The following is a 24064-nucleotide window of genomic DNA, read 5'->3' as shown; positions in this document are numbered from 1 at the left end:
CTCGGAAGGAAGGTTGGGCAATCCTACTTCTGTAGTGATACTGCCTCGGAAACCCAAGGAGGGGTCGCTATGAGTCAGGGCCCACTCGATGGCAAACAACAACAACAACAACAACAACAATGTAGCAGAATATAAAGACTAATGTTTCCAGACCAAATAGTACCCTTAGTTTTTTTATTTTTGTAGTTAAATGACCTGCCCAAGGTCACCAAGCTAGGTGGTGCAATAGCCACAATAAGAAAGTAGGTGTTCTGATATCTCATTCAGTATTCTTCCTACTCCACTCTGCTACCTTCTTCAGAAACCACCAGTTAAAAAACACCGCTTAGGCACTGTTCTCAGAGAATAGAGTTTTCCACTGAGATTCCTGACTATAAGCTCAGTATTCATGTGCTACTCTGCTACACAAGAACTGATTCCAGTTTTCATCTCATACCAGAAGGCATCTCATTCCTGAATCTTCAACAAGGAAAGAATGAAATGGTATGATGTTGCTGCCATCTGGAGGTGCCATATAGGCTATATTCCATCTTTATCATTTCCATATTCTGCTTTGGTGCAGGGGTTCTTATTATCCTGTGTGTTCATCAAAATGTATGTGAAAAGAAATGAGGCTTCCAGTATTATATAATGCAAAGCGAAGGTAGATTTAATGCCACAAAGTATTCAGATTACACTGCAAGAATACAAATAGGGTACAAATTTGTATGGTTAATTTTAAATACAGTTAATATGTACATTTCATGTTGTTTGTATAAAATGTATCACTATTAAACTAATTTTATCAGGTACTAATTACCTATGGATTTTTTAACCAGGAACTTTTCTCAAAACATAAAGATTTCAAATATTCTCAACTCAAAGTGAGTAAGAGAACAGACAGCCACAACAGGTATTAGTATCTCTGGATCAAATGTGGTACTTACTCTGATTCTGTGTAGGTTTTGACTGATTGGAAAGGTCTTCATTTTCTATATAAAATTAAATAAATAAAAGTTGATTTTAAGCTTTAGCCAAATTATCCACTACTATAATATCAGAGATGAGGGTCAAAAAGAAAAATTGAGGATATAAATATGTTCGTACACTATGCTAGGAAAAAAAATGTATGCATACGGAAAATGAAAAGAAAATATACAAAAATCATAAATGTAACTCCATGGAGATTAGGATAGGCTTTTGAGCAACTAGTCATGCTGCTGCCTTGCCTTCCCTTAACTTGTCAAGTTTTAAATAAACATTGTTATTTCACAGATACCTTTTAAAACACTTTCTGGAGAGCTGATGGCCTGAGTGTACCAACCAGAAGAAAACCTGGCGTACAGCTGGAGTGCAGAGGAGCCACTTCTGGGCACACTGTCTACAACAGCTGGAGGTTACAGAAGTTGGAGATGGCTGCTGACTCACTGCCAAATGCACTGCTGTCTGAAGCCAAGAGGATCACCCAAGCAAACAGAAAGAAATCTGCATCTGCCCACTTGCTGTACTCAGCTCTGGAAAAGGTCCTATGTCAGGAGCTATGAGGAGGTACCTTAGTCGAGGCTGACTTGAAGTCTGTGAGATCAGAGACTAACAACCTAGAGCACACTCCCTCCCACCACCTTCACCAGAAAGACCTGGCTATCCAGCCAATCAGCCATTGGCACCATGGGAGGAAAGTTACTGCTAAAGAACCCAACATAGTAAAAGGCATAAAGACAAAGGGAATGGACAAATTGCGTGTGGTAAGTGAAGAAAGATCACGGCTGTAGGGAAACAGGATTCTGTGAGGCAGAGTATGGCTACAACTTCACTTGCTTTAGCTCACTTTCACTTGCTAATTCACTCTTATATAACACTTGCTAGGGTGGCCTTGGAGGTCCAGGGCCCTACTACCATTCCACCTGTGTTCCCCAGAGCCATAAAACCCCTGCCTCCCTCTAGGGAGCAGAGACTTAAGTCAACCCTGCTGCCACCCAAGTACAAGCCTTGGTCAGTAAACCCTTGATAAACTCCTTTACCATCCAACCCACGTTGCTAGCCTCCTTCTTCCACCTCATGGTACCTCAGGCAACTTTCAAGTTACTAGTCCATGCCCACACAACTGATGAGTCAGCCAGGTGACTGGAAACATGGCTGATAAGGGAAAGGCAGCCTCTGGGGGTAATTCTGGAGGTTAGTGACCTCCATTTGGGAAGGGCAACCCATTTGCTGGAGGAGGAAGCCTGAGGGCTGGTGACTTCCATGTGGGGAGGTCAGGCCTTTATGCATCTACCAGGAAACTCTTCACGTTCGTGCAGAGTTCTGTGTAATTATCGGGATATCCTGAAAATGCCAAGTGGCACAGCACGTTGTGGGAAAGTATGTATCTTTATAAGGATAGAAAAGGGGCTAAGGGAGGGGTGGTAGCCAGAACAGGGGTCACTACTCTGGGCGGTATGGTTAGCCACCAACATCCAGTTAGCACACAGGTGTGTGTAAGAGCACTGCAGAAGCTACTATTAGAAAGGCATGGGTGACAATCATGTGTGGAGCCACAACTGACGTTCTGAACAGCCACCTCCTTGAACAGGGTGAACAGCTAGGTTTGCAAATGGAAGTGGAGGAGAAAGCAGTTTGGGGCAATCAAACAGTGAGAGCTTGAGTGTGGAGCATCAGTAAGAGAGCCCAGCCACTGCCGCCACCTCTTCTCCATAAAGCTGGAGTCCCACTTGGCCCTGTATTGTCCCAGCCCCACTTGTGCTCAGGATGAGAGGAGGCATCTGGACCAGGCCCCCACATGCCTGGTATGTGGGAAAGCCTCTTGCCTGTCCCTTTCAGTTTTCCCTTCTCACCCCTTCCCCACTTCCCTCTTGCTCCTGGAGTAGCACCATGTCAGTGTGTGTAGCCAAAGTCAGTAATCAGAATTTAACTCCAACCATAGTGGGGTGAGACAGTAAATTCTTTGCTGCAAAAGTAAAAGCAAGGCTCTTACAGATGGCCCTATCCTCTGGCAGCACCTACAAGCAGCTAGCAGCTCAGAGCCATGGGCCTAGGTGAAACTGAGAGGGATAACATGGTGTGTGAGCTGTGGGAAAAAGGGGGAGGGGCTGATTTTGGTCAACAATACCAACTCTGTGTCCTACTGACCACCCTCCAGAAAGTGTTCCTCGCCTGTGGGATTGTGGGGGAAGGGATCACCAACAGGTCAGAGCCTTGTGATGTCACCACACATTGGTCAGAGACAAACCAGCCATGAGTACTAGTTCTAGTTGATCAGAAAGTACCCTTATTTGCAGAAACCTTGAGTACTTTCAAGGCCATCCCTAAACCCTCATCCTCTGCCCCCCACCCCCACAACTGACATTCTGGGAGTGGACTTTCTGTGGGAAAATTCCAACTGCATGTAAAAGCAGTGAGAGCATCCTGAAACGTAACTTCCTGCTAGAAACCCTGAGTTGAGAGCTGGGCATATGTGCTGTGTTAGGTGCATTCCTTAGCATTCCTCTAGCCCTGCCTGCTCAGGATCAGTCTGCCTTCACCTGGTAGGGACAACGACAGATATTCTTAGTACCACCCCAGGGGTATTTGCACACCCTACCTACCATCTGCCACAGTATGGTTCCTATGGACCTGATTTGTTTTCTTTTCCTACTAGCGTCCATTGCTTTCACTACATTGACATTATGGTAAATGTTGAAGATGTTTCTCTGTTACAGGATCGTCTAGATGTTCTAATCACTCACATACAGGGGAGAGGATGGGCTGTGAATTTCCAAAACATACACGAGCCGGGAATGTTGGTAAAATTCCTAGGGGTCACCTTGGGTAAGCTCTGTATATTCTCTAAAACAAGAGTCATTCCCACATACCAGGTGTGTGGGGACCTGGTCCAGATGCCTCCTCCCAGCACTATCTCACCTCTTTCTCTCTCACCATGCTCTTTCTCACTGCCCTCTCGTCCTGAGAACAAGAGTGGGGCTGGGACAACACGGGACCAAGCTTATCTCACACCAAGAAGAGCAAAAGAAGTGCAGGCCTTTGTCAGTCTTTTAGGTGGTGTTGTTATGTGCCGTCGAGTCAGACCTGACTCATAGCGGACCCCTCCTTGGGTTGCCAAGGCAGTATTACTCCGGAAGTAGATTGCCCAACCTTACTCCACTTGGGAGCTCTGACAGCGTAGTGCCTAAGGCACTTGGCTGCTAACCAGAGGGCTGGCGGTTCAAACCCACCAGCCACTCCTCGGAAGAAAGGTTGGGCAATCTACTTCCGAAGTGATACAGCCTCGGAAACCCAAGGAGGGGTTGTTATGAGTCGGGTCCGACTCGACAGCACATAACAACAACAACACAGTCAGCTTGGCCAAGTACTTGAAACTACTCTATCAACTGGTAGAAAGTGCTTCTTGGGACTGGGGCAAAGAACAGCAGCAAGCTTTTGAGAAAGCAAAAGTGTTGGCTATGCAAGTGAAAGCACTGGGCACTACCTGGGAAGACATGCCCTTCAGATAAGACGTAACCAGCATCAAGGACAGCTTTGGCTGGGCTTTGGGGCTAGATCAGGATGGAACTCAGTCTCCCTAGGGTTTTGGTCCCAACTGTGGAGGAGGGCAGGGAATTGGTATAGTCCCATAGAAAAACAATTGTTGGCAGCCTGTGATGCTCTCCACCAAGTGGAACTGCTAACAGGGGAGGGAGCTGTAATCTTTTGCACAAGTTTGCCCATTAATCAATGGGCTGTTTTCCAAGATGTCATCAGCTATCACCCAGAGAGTTATGACCAAATGGCATGCATATTTGTAGCAGCATAGTACCCTTTCTGCCAGTCTATTGTTTCAAGATGTATAAGCTGTACTTGGCTCAGTGACAGATCAAGACGACTCCCAGGACAGGCTAGTGTGCCACCAGAGCCACCTCCATTCTCTGCCAGGACAGAGGAAGGCCCATGACCAGCAACTGCCTGGTACACGGATAGCTTTAGAAGAGGCATGTCACCACTGTGGACATTCTACTGATATGATCTGGTCTGAAAACGGCTCAATGTAAAGCAATCAATGAATTGAGTTAAAGGCTGTGTGCATGGTCATCGCCCACAAACCCTGGCTCTTAACCCTTGGTACAGACAGCTGGGTGGTAGCCTGTGGGTTAACTATGTGAATCAGCCAAGAGCCTAAGGTGCAGCAAAAGATAATGGACAAAATACTGTGGGGGAGAGCACTGTAGTAGGACTTCCAAGACTGCCTCCAAACCTGGATGCTGACCTGTTTTTCACGTAGCTGTCCATTTACCTCTTTTCCTGCCAGAGAACCAAGAAGCAGATGCTATACCACAAGAAAGAATGGTACATCCAGAAGGGGACGCTGCCCACTGTACTCACTAGAAAAGTGGACACCACAGTGCTAGTGTTGGTTAAAAAATAACTGGAGAGGCAGGCATAGCAGTAAAGTGATCTAGTGGCTGCTGTATAAAATTGTTCCATGTGCTAACGCCAGTGCCCAAGGCATCTGTCCCACAATCCTGAATATATACATAAGGGAATATAGCCAGCAATGGACTGGCAGGTAGATTATCAGGCAAAGCTTCTCTGACAGAGTGGACCATAGTGCTTTGAGGTTGGCAAGTTTGGATTCCCCCAGAGCCTTTATCCCCATATGCTAGACTTAGAGCCTCTAACCACCATACAAGTGACATCACTGGCTCTGGAAGCTATCTGCCTAGGCTGTTGCCAGAACAAAGCAGTATGGTCCTCTGAACACCTAAGAACCTGGCGCCGGGGAGTAGAACCATCTATTGGTACTTCTCATGATGGCATGGGTTAAAGCACTTGGCTGTTAACCAAAAGGTTGGCAGTTCAAACCCACCAGCTGCTCCATGGGAAAAAGATGAGGCAGTCCTCTTCCATGACAATTTACAGCTTTGGAAACCCTTAGGGCACTTCTACTCTGTCCTATAGGGTTGCTATGAGTCAGAATAAACTTAATGGCAGGGGGTTTTTGGTTTGGTGGGTTACCCTACCAAGGTGGATTGATTACTCTGTCCATTTGGAGGTATAAGAACCCACCATCCTGCCTCAACAGTCACACTTCACCTAGGATGGGACTACAGCTATAGGACAAAGGATAGAAGTGGGTCTCATTTTCTGGCATACAGCCAAAGGGGTGACATTACTCACAAACCATTAGATAACCTTCCCAGGACAGCACATATGGCACACTCAGCTGTGGAAAATGCCTAAGGCAGCTGCTGTTTTCACCATCAAAGGGGAAGCTATTAGCATGGTCCTAATAAAAGGGAAAGATTTACTCTACTCCTCTTGGTACCTACTAAACACCTGTCTTGGTGACTAAGTATGTGCTATTACTCTGCTTTCTTCCTTTCAGGGCTGTCAGTGTCTTACTAGAGTGGCCTCATAGCTTTGCCAAAATCCACTACAAAAACCTGGGTCTCCAGACAGCTCCCCTTCTCAAGTGCTGAAGGCATGCCTTGGAGCATGAAACTTTTAGCCCAAACCAACTGGGCAACTGTAGAAGACATACTAGGGGATGTTTGAGCCTCTGTGACTAAGTGGGAGATAAAAGAACTGATGATAATATGTTTTGTTAAGAGGGGAAAAGAGAGTAGTTTTGTCTTAAGTATGTCTAGTTGTACCAGAATGCGAAAGATAGTAATAGTTAAACTTGAGGGTGTGTAGTAAGTTGCAGAAGGCTTGAGAGGAAGTAAACTTTGTTTGCCTTGGTTTATAATAAAATAGCAGTAAGATTAGTCTTTAAAGGGGTTAAGGGAGGTGGACCAAGCACAGTGTTTTCTGTTGGTATGATCACCATTTGATTGTTCTTGTTCCCTCCCTTGGCTCTGTGGAGATCACAGGACAAACTGAAGCTCTGTCCAATTTTACTAAACAAGTCCTGAATGACAGCAGGGAAAACTTGTGGCTATTAACTACTAAACCACTCAGTTAAGGAAGGTAGTCCTCCAGAAGCAAAAGGCTCTGGACATTCTGACAGCCACTCAAGGCAGCATATGTGCTGTAGTGAAGACTGAATGTTGTATCTGTGCACCAGACTACCACCAGAACATTAATGATTTGTTAGGCTACCTCAAGAAACAGACAGAGGACACACCTGATGGCTAGTCTTCTATAGTCACTTGGTTTTCCTCCTTCCCTTCTACGTGGCAAAGTTTTTTTACTGGGTATTTGTCTTTTCCTGGGTACAGTGTTATTTTGCTGTGTTTGCCTACATTGCTGCTATGGTCTGTGCCTCTAGCTGCAACAATGCTGCCTATCCCTACCTACCTAGTTGTCATGCCTCCTTTTGGGGCTCTCATGACCTTGTAAGAAAGAGGCATGCCAGATTGTAAGAGTTGGCCTTGAGGGGTGTACCATAAAGGACCAGGCTTTTACAAGGCTGAATATGGCTACATTCTTGTTTGCTGATAGCTTAGTTCTGCTTGCTAAGTCACTTTTATGTAATACTTGCTAGTGTGGCCTTGGAGATCTGGAGCCCTGGCACCATGCCACCTTTGTTTGCCAGAGCCACAAAACCACTGCCTCCTTCTGGAGGTACAGACTTGAGTCAACACTGCTGTAGCGTAGGGATCAGCCTTGGTCAGTAAACCCTTAATAAACTCCTTTACCATCACCAATGGAGTTGCCAGCCTCCTTCTTGAGTTTATTTTTAAATTTTTATTGTGATTCAGGTGAAAAGTTTACACAGCAAATTCATTTTCCATACAGTATTTCATATACATTTTGTTTCATGATATTCACTGCAATTCCCCATAATGTAACAGCTTCCTTCCCACTTTCTCCCTATAGTACCTCTTCCCTGTGTCCTTTTTCGTGGTGCATTCCTGCCCCCTGAGCTATCTCCCTGTGCAAATACTGCCCTTCTGTTCTCCCACAAGTGATCACTTTAAAGAATATATCTACCTGATATAAATGTTCACCCTATATGCCTGTCTATTGTTTGGCTGGAAACCACAGGAGTAAGTTCAATTCCAGACCTGAAGGGTAATGAGGGGCCATAGTCTCAGGGGTCTCACCAGGCTCTGTCAGACTAGTAAACCTGGTCTTTTTTTTTTCTATGATTTTAAGTTTTGTTTCACATTGTTCTCCCACTCTATCCAGGATCTCCTGCACTGATCCCTTTCCAAGTGATTGACAGTGGCAGCCAGGCACCATCTAGTTCTTCTGGTCTCATGGTCATACAGGCTGCCTCCTTCTTCAGTCTTACAGCACTTAGGCAAATTTCCAAGCCCATGCAATGGTTCATTTAACGGACTGAGTAGCCTGACAAATGAACAACAAGTAAGCAACTAGAACAGATGGTGTCTATCAATGGAGATTCAAGGAAAGAAAGAAAAAGAACCTACAATGAAAATATATAATTAAAGTTAAACACATACATACACAAATATTGCAAGAAAGTAAGTAGAGAAAGTGAAAACCTTTAGATATAAAAATAAAGACATTTCTGAAATCTAAAGATAAAAAAGAGTATTTTCTTTGTAAGCATCCCAAAAGAAAACAAGTTTGTAATAAAGAGGAAAAAAAATAACTGTATTAGGTTTCTCATCCACAATCCCACATGTGTCTTCTTCCTGATAAGACTACTTGAAGACATTTTTCTATCAAAAGGAAACTAGAACAAGCATATCAGGGCAAGAAATCAGAGATCAGAAGAATAATATTTCATTATTTTATGAGCCATGAATTCAGAAAGTTGCTAAACATTACAAGTGAAGATGTATAGCATTTCAACAAAATCCATAAATTAACGAAAAAGGAGAGGGAGGTTCGAAGTAAAATGGTAGAGGTCTAGTTTTTAGTTTTTATATAATGATAGTCATTAAAAATGTGAAGGTAATCACTAGCAAAATTAAAGATAAAATTTTCTAAGTTTGAGTGGGAGAAACAACAGAGCTATTAGGAAAAAGGAGGGGCAGTAAGAGTAATCCAATTATGTAAAAGTAAGGAAAAGGAAAAAACTAAGATAAAGGAATAATGAACATAAAAGTAAAGTGGAAGGACTAAGAACAAATGTGTAATTCTTGCAATTGCAGCTGATTCTTATTAAAAGTCTCTTGACTGGTTTAAAAATTGAATTTCAGCCATACGTAATTTATAAATCAACAAACCTACTACATAAACTAATAAACTCTAAAAAATAACAACAACAAAAATTGAAAATAAAGGTACAAGTAAAATACTTTCTATGGAATGAAAACAAAGAGTTAGGATCATATAATGTGAGATTAAAAAACAAAACAAACAAACAACAAAACACACTGCCATCAAATCGATCCCGACTCACAGCGATCCCCATTGGTTTTCCAAGGTGGTAAATCTTTACAGAAGTAAATTGCCTGGTCTTCCTTCTGTGGAGTAGTGGTGGGTTTGAACCGCCAATTTCTGGTTAGCAGTCAAATGCCTTACACACTGTGCCACCAGAGCTCCTTTAATGCCAGATAGGGCCTACAAATACTTTTATAGTAAACCTTAGATAATATTATTTTACACTTTCAATTTAAGAAAAAAAAGAATAGGAATTTGATAAATGACCAGATAAAATAATGAAAATGAAAATATTTTGCTCTATTTTAGTAATAAACATCAAGAAATGAAATATTCCATTTATAACTTAACAAAAAAGCCCTAAAATCCCTAATTAATGATAAATTTAAGTAACAGAAGGTATACGAAAACTACAAAATCTTTTTGAAAGACATAAAATAAGCCCTGAGGAACAAAGTAATACCATTTAACATGCTAGAAAGACATATATCACTAGATGGTAAGACTCAATGTCATAAAAATGCCAATTCTCCCAAATATATAACTCTGTATAAAATCAAATGTTCTTTTTAATTACATAAAATAATCTTGAAGTGAATATAGAAAAATGCATACTAAGAATAATAAGAAAAATGTAAAACAAACAGGGAAGGGATTGCCTTATGAAATAACAGAACATACTATACAACTGCTAATCAAATCAGCATGGTATCATTATAACATAAAACAAATAGATTAGAGCAGCATGAGTCCAGAATTGGATTCACATGTGTATGTATGAAAACTTAAGATAAATGTGGTGTTTCAAATCAGTGGGGAAAATGGATTGGTTAAAAAATGATGCAGGCACAACTGACTACTATCTGGAAAAGAAATTAAGATGACCCTTTATTTCACTCTCTGTATGTATATAAATTCCAGATGGAGTAAGGATTTTACAAGACAGATTATCTTGACTAGCTAGGGATGTGAAAACCTCAATTAAAACAAATAAACCCAGTCCCAGCTTTTGTTTCATAGGCTCTATTTGCTATTCAAAAAGGTAAAACTCTAATGGCAAAAGGTACCTAATGTTTTGCAATTCTCGTCAGTCATAGTACTCAGCTGCAAAAAGAGTAGCTGAATACACTCTGGTTAAAGAGGAAAAATAAATAAAAAAAAAACTACCAACCAACCAACCGCCTGGAGTCGATCCCAACTCACAGCAACCCTACAGGGCAGAGCAGAACTACTCAATAGGGTTTCCAGGGCTGTAAATCTTTATGGAAGCTGACTACTGCATATTTCTTCTGCACAGGAGATGATGTTCAAACTGCTGACCTTTGTGGCTTCAGAGCTCCATTAAAGAGAAACAAGACTTTACTAAATGTTAAGTAACTCAGAGTTTCTGGAAAGGCCAGGAAAAAATTAAGTTCTAGCTTAGCCTCCACATAAACAAAAACAAATGGAAAGTGGATAAAATGCTAAACTTCAATATATACAATTATTTTTATACTGTTTTGGGAGCTCTGGTAGCATAGTGGCTAAGGCACTTGACTGCTAACCAGAAGACTGGCAGTTCAAACCCACCAGCCACTTCTCAGAAGGAAGATGGGGCAAGATATCTACTTCCATAGTGATACTGCCTCGGAAACCCAAGGAGGGGTCTCTATGAGTCGGGTCCGACTCGACGGCACATAACAACAACAACAATTATTCTGTTTAGGGTAGGGACTGGTCAACTAAATAAGCCACAAAAGTCTGAAATGTCAAATAAATAGTAACTGATCTAAATTAAACTTTTGGAAAAGGCACATGTGAAAATGTAAGCTAAGTTAGCATACCAGATTGACAAAGGTTAAAAGACTGATGATCTTCCATTCTGAAAAGGCATGAAGAAACTGTACTTGTACACTTTCACTGGCAGTATAAACTGGCGTACCCTTTTCAGAAAACAGTTTAGCAATATATGGAAAAATATTTAAACTTCCTGTTCCCAATGGACCCACAGAAAAAGACTGAACTGGGAAGGACTGGGGAGTTTTAGCTCCTCATACCATCTTCCTGCAAATCCTTCCACATGGCAGGAATAATTTGTCCAAATAGTGACATTCATAAATCAATTCTTTTTGTCCATGGTTTGTCAAAGAGTATTTATTATTCATTAGACATGGTTCTTATCTCTACAACTTGTTTGTGTTCAAACATGTGGCCCAAGGCCAGTCTAGCAGAGCCTTTACGTCATTAAAAAGTGAATGAGGAGACAATTGCATCAACCAGCAGCAAAAGCTTAGGATATAGATTCCAGCCCCCCTCCTCAATCTTTGCCAGGTTAGGTGTCCCACCCAACCCATCACAGGTTCTTACCCTTCCAATCTGCATGTGATATCCTTTGGTACCATCCCTCAAGGCCCTACACATTCATTCATTCATCAATCCCTGTTTCTCTCCTATAGTTCCTTTGCTGAGCCACATAGGCACTTGCCCTATTGTCAAAAAAAATTCTCTATAAAGATCTGGAAGTAGAAAGCGCCTGGCACTGTTGAATCTGGAGTTAATATAAAGCCTTGAGAAAAAGCTGATACTCTGATCCTTTTGGCGTATTTTGTATACTTAGTTTAGTATTTGCTAAACTTGCTAAAGAATCACCTCAAGTGTTTGTTAGAAAATAGATACAAGGTACCACCTCTATTCCACTGAATCAGACTCTCCAGGAGTGAGGAACTCAGAATATTTTTAACAAGTGCCTCAGATCACTTGAATGCCAGATCACTGATGTTGTTATTATTATTTTTATGTGCTGCCAGTTGATTCCATAGTTTCTCTACAGAACAGAGTTGCACTGTCCCATAGGGACTGCAGAAGGAACAAATCTGTCTTCGAAGAACTCTGGCCAGAATGCTCCTTAGATAAAAGGATCCCAAAACTTCCATGGCAGAGCTGCATTTTACATAGGGGTTTTGGGCTGTCACTTCTTTGGACATGTGATCAGGAGGGACCAGTCCTTAGAGAAGGACATCATGCTTTGTAAAGTAGAGTCAGTGTAAAAGAGGAAGACACTTAACAAGATGGACTGACATAGTGACTGCAACAACTGGCTTAAACATAGCAAATATTATGAGGATGATGCAGGACTGGACTGTATTTTGTTTTGTTTTTGGAGTGCTTAACTACTGCACCACTAGGAGACCTTTAGACTGCTGATAGACTCTGCATTGTTACCTTGCCATACATCAGAGGAGACCTGCCTCATGTTTTCCTCAGCTGAGATCTTTATGGGAACAGAGAGGTTATTTTCCCAGAGTGGCTGGTCGCTTTGAGTCAGAACCCACTTGATGGCACCTAACAACAATCTTGAGTGGAGCAGATTGCCAGGTCTTTTCTTTTGAGGAGCTGCTGGTGGGTTCAAAGTGCTGACCTTTCAGTTAGCAGTGGTCTATACTGGACCACACAGCTCATCTGGATAGAGCCTTTTACATGAATGAATGCAGCAATAATTGTTCCCCTTGTTCCAATTTTTCATTTCATAATCTACCCAAGGCCAATTCTAGATTAATCATCCAAAAACCCAGAATAAGACATATCACCTTCTAGCTCCAAACCTTTGATATTTGTGTTTTCATTACCAGTCTATTCTTACTTGTTTTTTCCCTCAACTTAATTAATTAAAATGGCAACTGTGTTATTGAGTCAATATACTTTAGTGGTCACATTTATCTTAGTGCACCTGATTTGAAGGCCCAACACGAGTTCCCACAGTACGTGAACCATATCACATCATTGATCATTTCATCTTATCTCACAAAATGCAAAGTGCCATCTGTTGTGAACCCATCTGTATCTCAGAAATTAAACTAAGAAAAATGTGTGACTTACAATAAGTGAAACAAAATATATTGAAATGCTTTTCTCTTTTGTGTATTTCTCAATAGACTATAAACTCCTTGCAAACAGGAAGTAGGTTTTGTTCACTTTTACATCCCCAGGATATAGCACATAGTAGTTCATCAAATATTCATTGAATATGCTATTGAACCATACTAGTAAAGTGAATGTTACCCTGTGTTACAAGAGGGGAAACAGCAGTCCATCCAGATACATACACTGCCCTATGTTACCCATGACTCACACTCAGTCCCAAAAGCCTCTGGAGCTCATGCTCCCTCCAATAGGATCCACCACCTCAAACAATTCTCCACTCCAACTGCACATCTGTATGATGAGCTAGTTACTGCTCAAACCATAAAAAACAAACTCACTGCCATCGAGGGATTCCAACTCATAGTGACCCCCTTTGGGTTTCTGAGGAGGTAAAGCTTTACAAAAGTAGATTGCCCAGTCTTCCTTCTGTGGAGTGGCTGATGGATTTCAGCCATCAATCTTCTGGTTAGCAGTCAAATGCCTTAGGCAACTATGCCACAAGAGCTCCTTACTTAACTGCTAATACCCTATAATAACATGACTTTACCTGTTCCCACTGGATTAGGAGTGTATGGCGGTGGAGGAGGGACACCTGGAGCTATGACACTGGCTAATGGTACCAGACCTGCATTGTTATAAGCACCTAAAATAAAAATATAGTAGAAAAAGAATACAGGTTAGTATTATTTTGTGGCCAGGAGTTCCACCTGTATTAATGCAGCTATCTAATTTATTTTCAAAATTGTTCCATGGTAGAGCTGCATTTTACATGGAGGTTTTGGGCTGAAGTTTAGGTGATAGTCACATATAAAAACTACCCTTAAAAGTCCCCCTGACACTACTCCATGGAAATCATGTGAAACTGAGACCAAGTGGGAAAACTGGAGATTTGTATTTCTGATCACATGTCACTCCAGGTGTAAATTCACTGAACTACATGGCAGGCAGCCCCAACCATACTTACATCATTTGTCTTTCCCGTCAAGCACGTATACTTGACTTTTCTAAGTTAAATGTATTAATGATGCCTCTGATCAGAATACCAACTATCAAAAAGGAATTCAACATGGTTTCCAATTAATTTAACAAAGTGAAAACTAATAATGATCATGAAAAACAATTTATAATGGCAAATGTTACCTAAACATTTATCACAACAACAAAAAAATTATACTTAGTTAATCAAAAGTCCTAAACAAATTCTGTCTGCTGCACTATTGCTAACAGGAGACTAGTAGCTGACTGTGAGCAAAATTAAACTCATCATAGCACACTTTATAAGTGCTCCAGATTCTTCTAGAACTTACACCAGCATTTCCTTTCAATTTAACAAATAGAAACAGCAAAAAAGAGAAGGAAAAAAAAAGAGAAAGGAACTCCTTACTTGGTGCAATAGTTGCATGTGGCCGGCATGGAGGTATTGGATAAGGAACAGGTTTATGTGGATTGTACGTTGAAGGAGGCTAGATGAAGGGGAAAGTATTTCAGTTAGAAGAAAATCAAGTAAGCTGTCTCCTGGCAAAACAAAACATAAAACTTGCCCTTCAAAATACTTAGTCCTAATAGGCTAAAACTACCACTCATCTATCAGTTTGTCATACCATGGTGGCTTGCACATGGCTATGATGCTAGAAGGAGCTTTGGTAGCGCTGTGCCTAAAGCATTGGATTGCTAACCAGAAGGCTGGAGGTTCAAACTCACTAACCACTCCTCAGAAGGAAGGTTGGGCAATCTACTTCCGTAGTGATACCACCTCAGAAACCCAAGGAGGGGTAGCTATGAGTCAGGTCCAACTCAATGGCAAATAACAACAACAACATGATGCCAGAAGCCATGCTACTAGTATTTCAAATACCAGCAGGGTCACCCATGGTGGACAGGTTTCAGCAGAGCTTCCAGACTAAGACAGACTAGGAAAGACAAGGCTATCCACTTCTGAAAAAACTGGCCACTGAAAACCTTATGAATAGCAGTGAAACAGTGTCTGATATACTGGACTGGGCAATGTTTTGTTCTATTGTATACAGGGTCACTATGAGTTGGAGCCAACTTGATGGTAACTAACAACCGTAGGCTAAAAATAGCCTAGCACATTAAATCTTACTGGACTAACCCTGGCACAAATGAGAGGAAGTTCTTTGCTTTAATAAATGTGATCCCTATTAAATTCCAAAGATAGACTCTGTCAAAGACAGCTGTGGCAGGGTTTATTTTTTATTTCAGTATCATTCCCAATGAAGGGTCAGGCCTTATTCTCAGCAACTTCTTCTATGACCCAGGCTGTGTTAATGCACGAATGCCTATCTCTTCTATGTAACACAAGACATCTACTAGACTTCTGGATCTTGGTTACCCAACGAAAATATCCTCCTAAACTCATTAGGAATATATCCTGTCATTCCCATCCTCTTTCCACTTTTTAAAAGAAAAAGAAAAATATCTATTTAGCATTTGGCAAACTTACAGAATGTAGAATAGAATTACAGTATTGTTGTTAGCTGCTGTGAAGTCGGCCACTGACTCGTGGTGACCCTATGCACAGAGGGATCAGACTGGTATGATCTATAGTGTTTTTAATGGATGATTTTTGGAAGTAAATTATTAAGCCTTTCTTCCTTGTTTTTGTATGGAAATTCCACTGAAACCTGTTCAGCATCATAACACCATACAAGCCTCCATGGACAGATGGTGGTGACTATGCTTGAGGTGCACTGCGCAGGAGTGGAACCCAGGTCTCCTTCACAGAAGGCAAGAATTCTACCATTGAACTACCATTGCCCCTCAAATGGACTTAGAGATACAATTATCTTAGTCTTTTTGCCTTTTGAAATATACATAAAATACTTTATTTTATAGCTGATGGAACTTATAAAATTAAAAGGGCATTCAAATAACTGGTCTTTATAGAATCTGATATCTAAATATAAACCAAATGCTGCACTTTAACTACTGACAGGGAGAGGACCACTAGGGCGATGGGAGGGCTCCACTGGTAGTGGGGAACACAGATTCTTTCTAGCTCTCAAAATATTGGCCCTATCTGAAGCACAAGCCTAATGCAAGGACTATGAAGTCTGTGACTGATTTGCCACAGGCATTCTTCTCATGTGGATAGTCAAGAACCCAAGGTGGCTGTGTGCTGCCCTCTGGTACTTCAACTCCAACAATCCTTCAACCCACAAGAATGTCTGTCCTCTTCTATCCAGTTTATATTCCAGTCAGTCATTATAATCACTCCTTGGAACATACTCTCAACCCCTTAGCTCTATTCTTGTTTCGCTAACACTAATATGCTCAAATTATAAACTTAGTTAAAGCAAACTTTCCACACTCTGTATCTGCAACTGCACAGTTGAATGTGGCTGGAGAAACATAAATAAATAAATAACTCGTCTCACTTTAAAATGAAATATTTAACCTCAAAATAGTCCGTAATACTATTGACCAAACATACTGTATTTCCTTAGACCATTCACTCTTACTCTCCTAGATTTGAACTTAGAACTTCTCAACACAAAAACTAAGTTTAAGCTTTGAATAGATAGAATACTGTAAGTAGGAGTTAAGAACTGTTTAATCAGAGAGACTTCCGGTAAGAAGAAGGAATAGGGAGATAAGCAACACAGACCCTCTTCAATAAAGAAAAGAAAAACCAATTGACAGAGATACAGAAGACAATCCTGAAGCCCTGAGCTTTGAAAGGAACTATACAGAAGTGAAGGAGCTCTGGTAGCATAGTGCCTATGGCAGCTGACTGCTAACCAGAAGGCTGTTGTTTCAAACCCACCAACCACTCCTCAGAAGGAAGATGGAGTAATCTACTTCTGTAGTGATATTGCCTCAAAAACCCAAGGAGGGGTTGCTATGAGTCCGGTCCGACTTGATGGCATATAAGAACAACAACAACAACACACAAAAGTTATTAGGCACCAACTAGTGGAAAAACCTGAACGAAAACACTGAGTACAGAGATGGTCGGAGCTGCAGACTGTCAGCTACTCTGGCAGGACCAACAGCCTGAATATTTCCAAGTGGTGATGGGACCTGAGAATTGACCTAAAGATCAGCCCTGGTCACCAAGGGCTGCAGGGATTGACTACACTGGTGGCCTATGACTAGGAAGGGAAACAGCAAGGAAGGATACAACGGGAAGGTACTTCCCGTTGTCTGGAGGGTGCAGCCATTTTGATTGTTTACATGCAGCAGCCATTTTGGATATTAAAAGTGACTGAGGCTACAGCCATTTTGAGTGTTTATAAGTGGGGGCCATTTTAGATATTTAAAGTGACCAAGGGCACAACCATTTTGAATTTTTACAAGCAGCAGCCATTTTGGATGTTTAAAGTGACCGAGGGTACAGCCATTTTGAATCTTTACAGGTGGCAACCATTTTGATTTTAAAGTGATAGCATTCTCATTCGGATTCCAGGGATCTAAGAATAGGCTATGTTTGCCAAAGTCGGCAGGGACATACAAGAGGCTGACAACAGGAAAGGAGACAGGTGGTGAGTGTGTAAGTGCTGTCAACTAGTGAATAGAGAAGCACAGCACAGTACCCTGCTTGCATACATGACATACAAACAAAACAAAGAAAACAAAAATCATGGGCAAGTCACTCCAACATAAAATCACCAATTAAACATAAACACAAAAATGTCACAATGCCTCGGAGACAACAGAGCATCACAGTTCACACAAAGAAGCAAGATAAAGCAGGAGAAACAAGGGAACAGGATACAGACCCAAACACATCCCTGAGGAAGATGCAGCATTGGAACTCCCTGATAAGAATTATATTTAGGTATCTTCAACAAATTGAGAGACAAACCAAGGAAAACACTGACAAAACTGAGGAAAAGAGAAAACCCTAGAACAATTTCAAAAGACAATTTAAGAAACAATGACAAAATAAATGAAAAATTAGAATTGATACAAAATCTACACACACAAATCCAGGAGATTAATATTAAATTTTCAGAAATAGATAAGACATTGAATGGGCAAAGGAGAAGAATTGAATCAATGGAAGACAGAATTAGTGAGATTGAAGGCAAGTATCTGAACACTTCTTTGGAAAGGGATAAATCAGAAAACAGATCAAAACAAAATGAAGAAAGCTTAAGGTTCATGTGAGATACCATCAAAAGAAATAACGTATATGTAATCCAAATTCCAGAACAGGAAGAGACAGATAAAACCACAGAGAAAACTGTCGAAGATTTGTTGGAAGAGAATTTTCCTGGTATGATGAAAGATGAGAATATATCCATTCAGGAAGTCCAACGACACCCAAAGAGGATAGACACCAAAAGAAAATCACCAAGACATATCATCATCAAATTCACCAAAACCAAAGAAAAAGAAAGAATCATGAGAGCAAGCACAGGAAAAATGAAAAGTTATCTACCAGGGGCAACCAATAAGACTAAGCTTGGATTTCTTGGCAGAAGCCATGCAGGTTAGAATACAATGGGATGGTATATATAAAATCCTGAAAGAAAAAAATTTCCAACCAAGAATTATGTACCCAGCAAAACTGTCCCTCAAATATGATGGTGAAATAAGGACATTTCCAGATAAGCAGAAATTAAAGGAATTTGTTAAAACTAGACCAGCAACAACAGCCAATAACAATTGACCGTTAACACACATGATATAACCCAGAAACCAACCCAGCTATGGAAGTATCCAAAGTAAATAATCCTACAAGACTGTAAACAGGGAACCAGAGACATCAATTGACAAATGAGGACAACTACAAACCAAAAAGAGGGAGAAAACTGTGTCATCACAGAACTTCTAGATGGTAGGGATGTCAGGACTACTACAAGACAGAAAGGACTGTTCTAAACTTGGGAAGAAAACTATAAATCATAGGATAACCTCAAAAAAAAAATGATAATCCTTCACAACAACATCAAAGAGGACCAGCACAAATATTCAGCAAATACTAAAACAACAGCAATGAAAGAAGTGATAACATGATTCATAAACAAAATGAGCTCAGAATAGAAAATTATATGGAACAAAGCAATCGATACCACGAGAAAACACATAACAAAAATGACAGCCACAAATTCATATTTGCTGATAATTACATAAATGGCAAGGGACTTTTCTCTAAGATTTATAGAAAACTCCAACGTCTCAACACCCAAGGAATTAATAATCCAATTGAAAAATGGGTAGAAGACATGAATAGACACTTCACCAAGGAGGATATTCAGGTGGCCAGCTAATACATGAAGAAATGCTCACAATCATTGCCCATTGGAGTTGCAAATCAAAACAATGAGATACCATCTCACCCCAGCAATGATGGCAAGGTTCAGTGAGACAGAAAATAACAAATGCTGGTGAGGATGTGGAGAGATTAGGACTCTCACACACTGCTGTGGGACTGTGAAGTGATACAACCACTGTGGAAAGCAATATGGTGATTCCTTAGAAAGCTGGAATTGGAGATACCATTTGACCCAGCAATCCCATTACTAGGTATATATCCTAGAGAGGTAAGAGCCAGGACAGGAACAGATACATGCACACTCACGTTCATCTCAGCACTATTCACGATAGCAAAAAGATGGAAACAACCTACATGCCCATCAGCGGAAGAGTAGATAACCAAACTATGGTACATACACATAATGGAATGCTGTTGTTGTTGTTGTTGGTATGTGCCATTGAGTCGGATCCGACTCATAGTGACCCCTCCTTGGGTTTCCCTGGCAGTATCACTACAGAAGTAGATTGCCCCATCTTCTGAAGAGTGACTGGTGGATTTGAACCACCAGCCTTCTGGTTAGCAGTCAAGTGCTTTAGGCACTATGCTACCAGAGCTCCCAAAAGGAATGCTATGCAGCACTAAAGAATAACATAGAGTCCGCAAAACACCACGTAATATGGATGAACTTGGAGGACATTATGCTGAGTGAAGTAAGTCAATCACAGAAGGACAAATATAGTATTAGTTCATTGTTGTGGAGGGTCAAGGAAAGGTTCATATGTGGAGGGAAACTTTCTTTGTTGGTTGCCATGGGTGGGAGGGGAGGAGGGAACACTGCAAAAAGAAAAAAAAAAAATGCACTCACCCATGTCACTTTAGTTTTGTGCATTTCACTGTACATAAATGTTATTTCAATAAAATGCATTAAAAAAAAAAAAAAAAGAACCGTTTAATCATTCATTTTCTAAACATACTGGTTTGGATGGTCCAAGAATCCGTGCTGCTATTCCTTTGCCTTCATTGGAACATTCTTCACCATCTTTTTTCAAAGGGGTTCCCTGTTTGAATTAAAAAAAATAGGTAATTCAAAGCAAAAATAAATAAATAAATAAGTAAATAAAAGCCAAAACCAAAGCCAAGTACACAAAAATAAAACCATTATGTTATATTGAAGGAAAGGACTTAACTTGGTAGGAGTTTAGAGACTTGGATTCTAGATCTAATTCTGCCCTAGCTAGCAGTATAATCCTATCAGGCTCCTCAACTCTTATGTGGTACCAAACCTTTGTAACACAGAGTTACTCCAAAGTAAACATACAATCATCAAAGGTGATAGTAGAAGGGGAGCATAAAGTATGCTCTATTTTTTTTTTTTTTATCTACAAAAAGAAACAACCAAAAATAACTTTCAATTGCACTGTACATGTTGTTTAAAGAATCAAGAGGAGTATATCTGTAATATAGCTGAAAATAGGTTAAAAAAAATGGTGTTCTCTATAACCATTAAGTGTGATTACTTTTATTGTACAAGGACAAATAACTCATCCAAGACTGCTGTAATTAACAGATCAGAGTGAGCTGATACACTGCTACTGTGTGTCCCTCAATGGTAAATGCTAGTATGGAAGCCATTTTCCCAGATGGCCCCAATGACCCTTGCCTCCTATGTGCCCTTTGGTAGTCCCCTCCCACAATGCACAGGGCTGACTTTTGTAACACAGAAACTGCAGAAATGGTGTTTGACTTCAAAGACCATGTCACAAGAGACAGTGAAGCTGCCAATTGTTCTCTCTTGAATCATTTGCCTGGAGGAAGATAGCTGCCATGTTATGAAGACACTCAAGCAGCCCTATGGAAAGTCCTTTGGCAAGAACAAAGGCTTCTGCCAATAATCAGGCCTAATTTACCAGGATATAAGTGAGTCACCTCCTAAGTACATTCTGAGTCCTAATCAAACCTGCAGATGACTGCAACCTCATAAGAAAGCCTGAGCCAGTACCACCCAACTAAGCCATTTCCAGATTGCTGGCCCATAGAAACTGTATTGTTGTTGTTGTTGTTATGTGCCGTGGAGTAGGACCCAACTTATAGCGACCTCTCCTTGGGTTTCCAAGGCAGTTATCACTACGGAAGTAGATCACCCAACCTTCCTTCCAAGGAACGGCTGGTGGGTTTGAACCACCAGCCTTCTGGTTAGCAGTCAAGTGCCTTGAGCACTATACTACCAGAGCTCCTATAGAAACTGTATAAGGTAGGTAAAAGTTTATTGCTTAATCTACTAAATGCTGGGGTTATCTGATACACAGCAATAGAAATTTACCATTCTTTGGAAAAGTTATTTACAAAGAAGTTTGAGGAACACTTATCAAACCAAAACCAAACTCACTGCCATTAAGACAGATCCAACTCACAGCAACCCCTCCTTGAATTTCCAAGGCGGTATCACTATGGAAGTAAACTGCCCAATCTTCCTTCTGGGGAGTGGCTGGTGGATTTGAATCTCCAGCCTTCTGGTTAGCTGCCAAATGCCTTAGACACTATGCCACCAGAGCTCCTCTGAGAAACACTAGGTGATATAAAATCAAGTTTCTCTCCCATGGACAGGACTTTTCAATGTCTGTATTATGCAATGTGATTCTCTGAGACTGGAACATTATATGCAGAGTTTCCCAAAAGTACTTAACTGTGAAAGTGTCTCAGGAATACTGAACATTTGAGAAATTCTGCTTTACTAAATATAAATCAGTGCTTCTAAAAATGCTTGAAAAACAAAGCAAAATAAAACAAAAACAGTATTCTCTGTTTGGCTTGTTTAGTTTAGATTTCACACAAATATTTAAATGTAGTTTAAATAAGAACTTTTAGTATGTGATCAATGTATGAATTAAACTACTGACATGATGAAATTCCTTTCTTTTGTGACAGCATCATCAACTGGCAATGTTAAAATATCAAAACTATGGTAAAAATTTAATCCTTAGCCATGACAAGTTTCATATATAGCCATAAAAGTATTCTTACTGGGAAAATTCCATTTATGCGACTAGGTCTTCCTTTGGGATATGGATTTCCTGGAATCGTTCCACAAGAAGATATCATAGCATGAGGAGCTTTGCAGCCTCCCTTGAAAGCCTGTAATGTAACAAGAGAGGGTGGTTTAAAAAAAAAAAATCAAACAAACTGAGAAACTCAAGTAGTAGGGGTATTGAGAAGCTTAGTCAAGAAACATGAATTAAAGAAAAGTATCACATTGAATCAGCACTTACTGCTGTAACATAACCAAAATTAATAAGTAAAATTACTTTATTTAAATGGTATTATCAAAATGGTCACATAATGTTAATTTTGCAACTAATCGACTCTTACACAAGACATCTTCACAATGGATTTTGTAAACTATGTGCAGAAAAGGTCATTTATTTAACCTGTATTATCTATCATTAAGAAACAATATAATCCAATTCTATAAACACTATGTTCATGCTATAGGTAAAACAAGGAGAGCATAGAGATGAAGGAGATAGGCTCTATTCTAAAGGAGTTCACCACTTAGTAGGAAAAACACAAACAACATAGGACATTGTCCAAAGAGTTGTGCTGTTGAAAAAGCAAGAGTTATTTGTTGAACACAGTGCTAGACACAATGTAATATACTTATAAGATATACTCAGGGAAGGGATTTAAGTTTTAGCTTGTTTATTGTTACATTCCAGTTTCTAAAACAGGTACATAACACATACTAAGTTCATGATCAACACTTACTAAATGAATAAAGCAACCAATATTATGCAACATATATCCTGATAAATCCATATTGTGTTATAGGAATATTAAGTTGTTTATATATATATATATACACACACACACATGGCTATACATGTGTTATACATATATTTTTAATAGTTATGTTGCTGATGTTGTCATGTGCTGTCGAGTCGGACCCAACTCATAGAGACTCATCCCTGGCTTTCCTAGGCGGTATCACTACAGAAGTCGATTGCCCAACCTTACTGACTTTATAAATTCATTTTTTACACATGTTGTTGTTGTTCGGTGCTGTCAAGTCATTTCCGACTCACAGCGACCCCATGCACAGCAGAATGAAACAGTGCCTGATCCCGCGCCAGCTCCATGATTCCTGCTATTCTTGAGCCCTTCATCTCAGCCACCGTGTCAATCCACCTCGTTGAAGGCCTCCCTTCTTTCGTCGACCCTCCACCCTACCAAGCATGACATCTTTCTCCAGGGATTGGTCCCTTCTGACAAGATGACCAAAATAGGTGAGACGAAGTCTGGCCAGTCTCACTTCCAAGGTGCATTTCAGTTGCACTTCCTCCAGGACAGATCTGTTAGCTCTTTTAAAAGTCCATGGTACTTTCAGCATTCTTCGCCAGCACCACAACTCAAAAGCATCAACTCTTCTTCAATCTTCCTTATTCATTGTCCAGCTCTCACATGCATACGAGGCGATCGGAAATATCATGGCTTGTGTCAGGCGCACCATAGTCCTCAAGGAGATATCCTTGCTCCTCAGCACTTGAAACAGTTGCTTTGCGGTTGACCTTCCCAGTGCTACACATCGTCTAATGTCCTGACTGCTGCTTCCATTGGCATCGATTGTAGAACCAAGCAATGTGAATTCTTTAACAACCTCAATCTTCTCTTCGTTTATTGTGATGCTGCTCA

The 24064-nt window shown here is 40.6% G+C and overlaps 1 protein-coding gene across 1 annotated transcript in view; it reads right to left on the bottom strand.

Moving 5' to 3' along the window:
- Positions 1-24064, bottom strand: part of PROSER1 (proline and serine rich 1) — a 56983-nt gene that overhangs the window by 5701 nt on the left and 27218 nt on the right. The window contains exons 6-10 of the mRNA XM_007952446.2: positions 22400-22510; positions 20353-20436; positions 14537-14615; positions 13700-13795; positions 927-971 (exon numbers count right to left, since the gene is read on the bottom strand). Coding sequence (XP_007950637.1) covers positions 927-971; positions 13700-13795; positions 14537-14615; positions 20353-20436; positions 22400-22510 — 415 coding nt within the window. The remainder of the gene's footprint in view (positions 1-926; positions 972-13699; positions 13796-14536; positions 14616-20352; positions 20437-22399; positions 22511-24064) is intronic.

The sequence above is a fragment of the Orycteropus afer genome, unplaced genomic scaffold (genome assembly GCF_000298275.1).
Source record: "Orycteropus afer afer isolate SDZICR_OR568_19922 unplaced genomic scaffold, OryAfe1.0 scaffold00338, whole genome shotgun sequence".
Taxonomy (NCBI): Eukaryota; Metazoa; Chordata; class Mammalia; order Tubulidentata; family Orycteropodidae; genus Orycteropus; species Orycteropus afer.
This window is presented reverse-complemented; position numbering and strand designations above follow the sequence as displayed.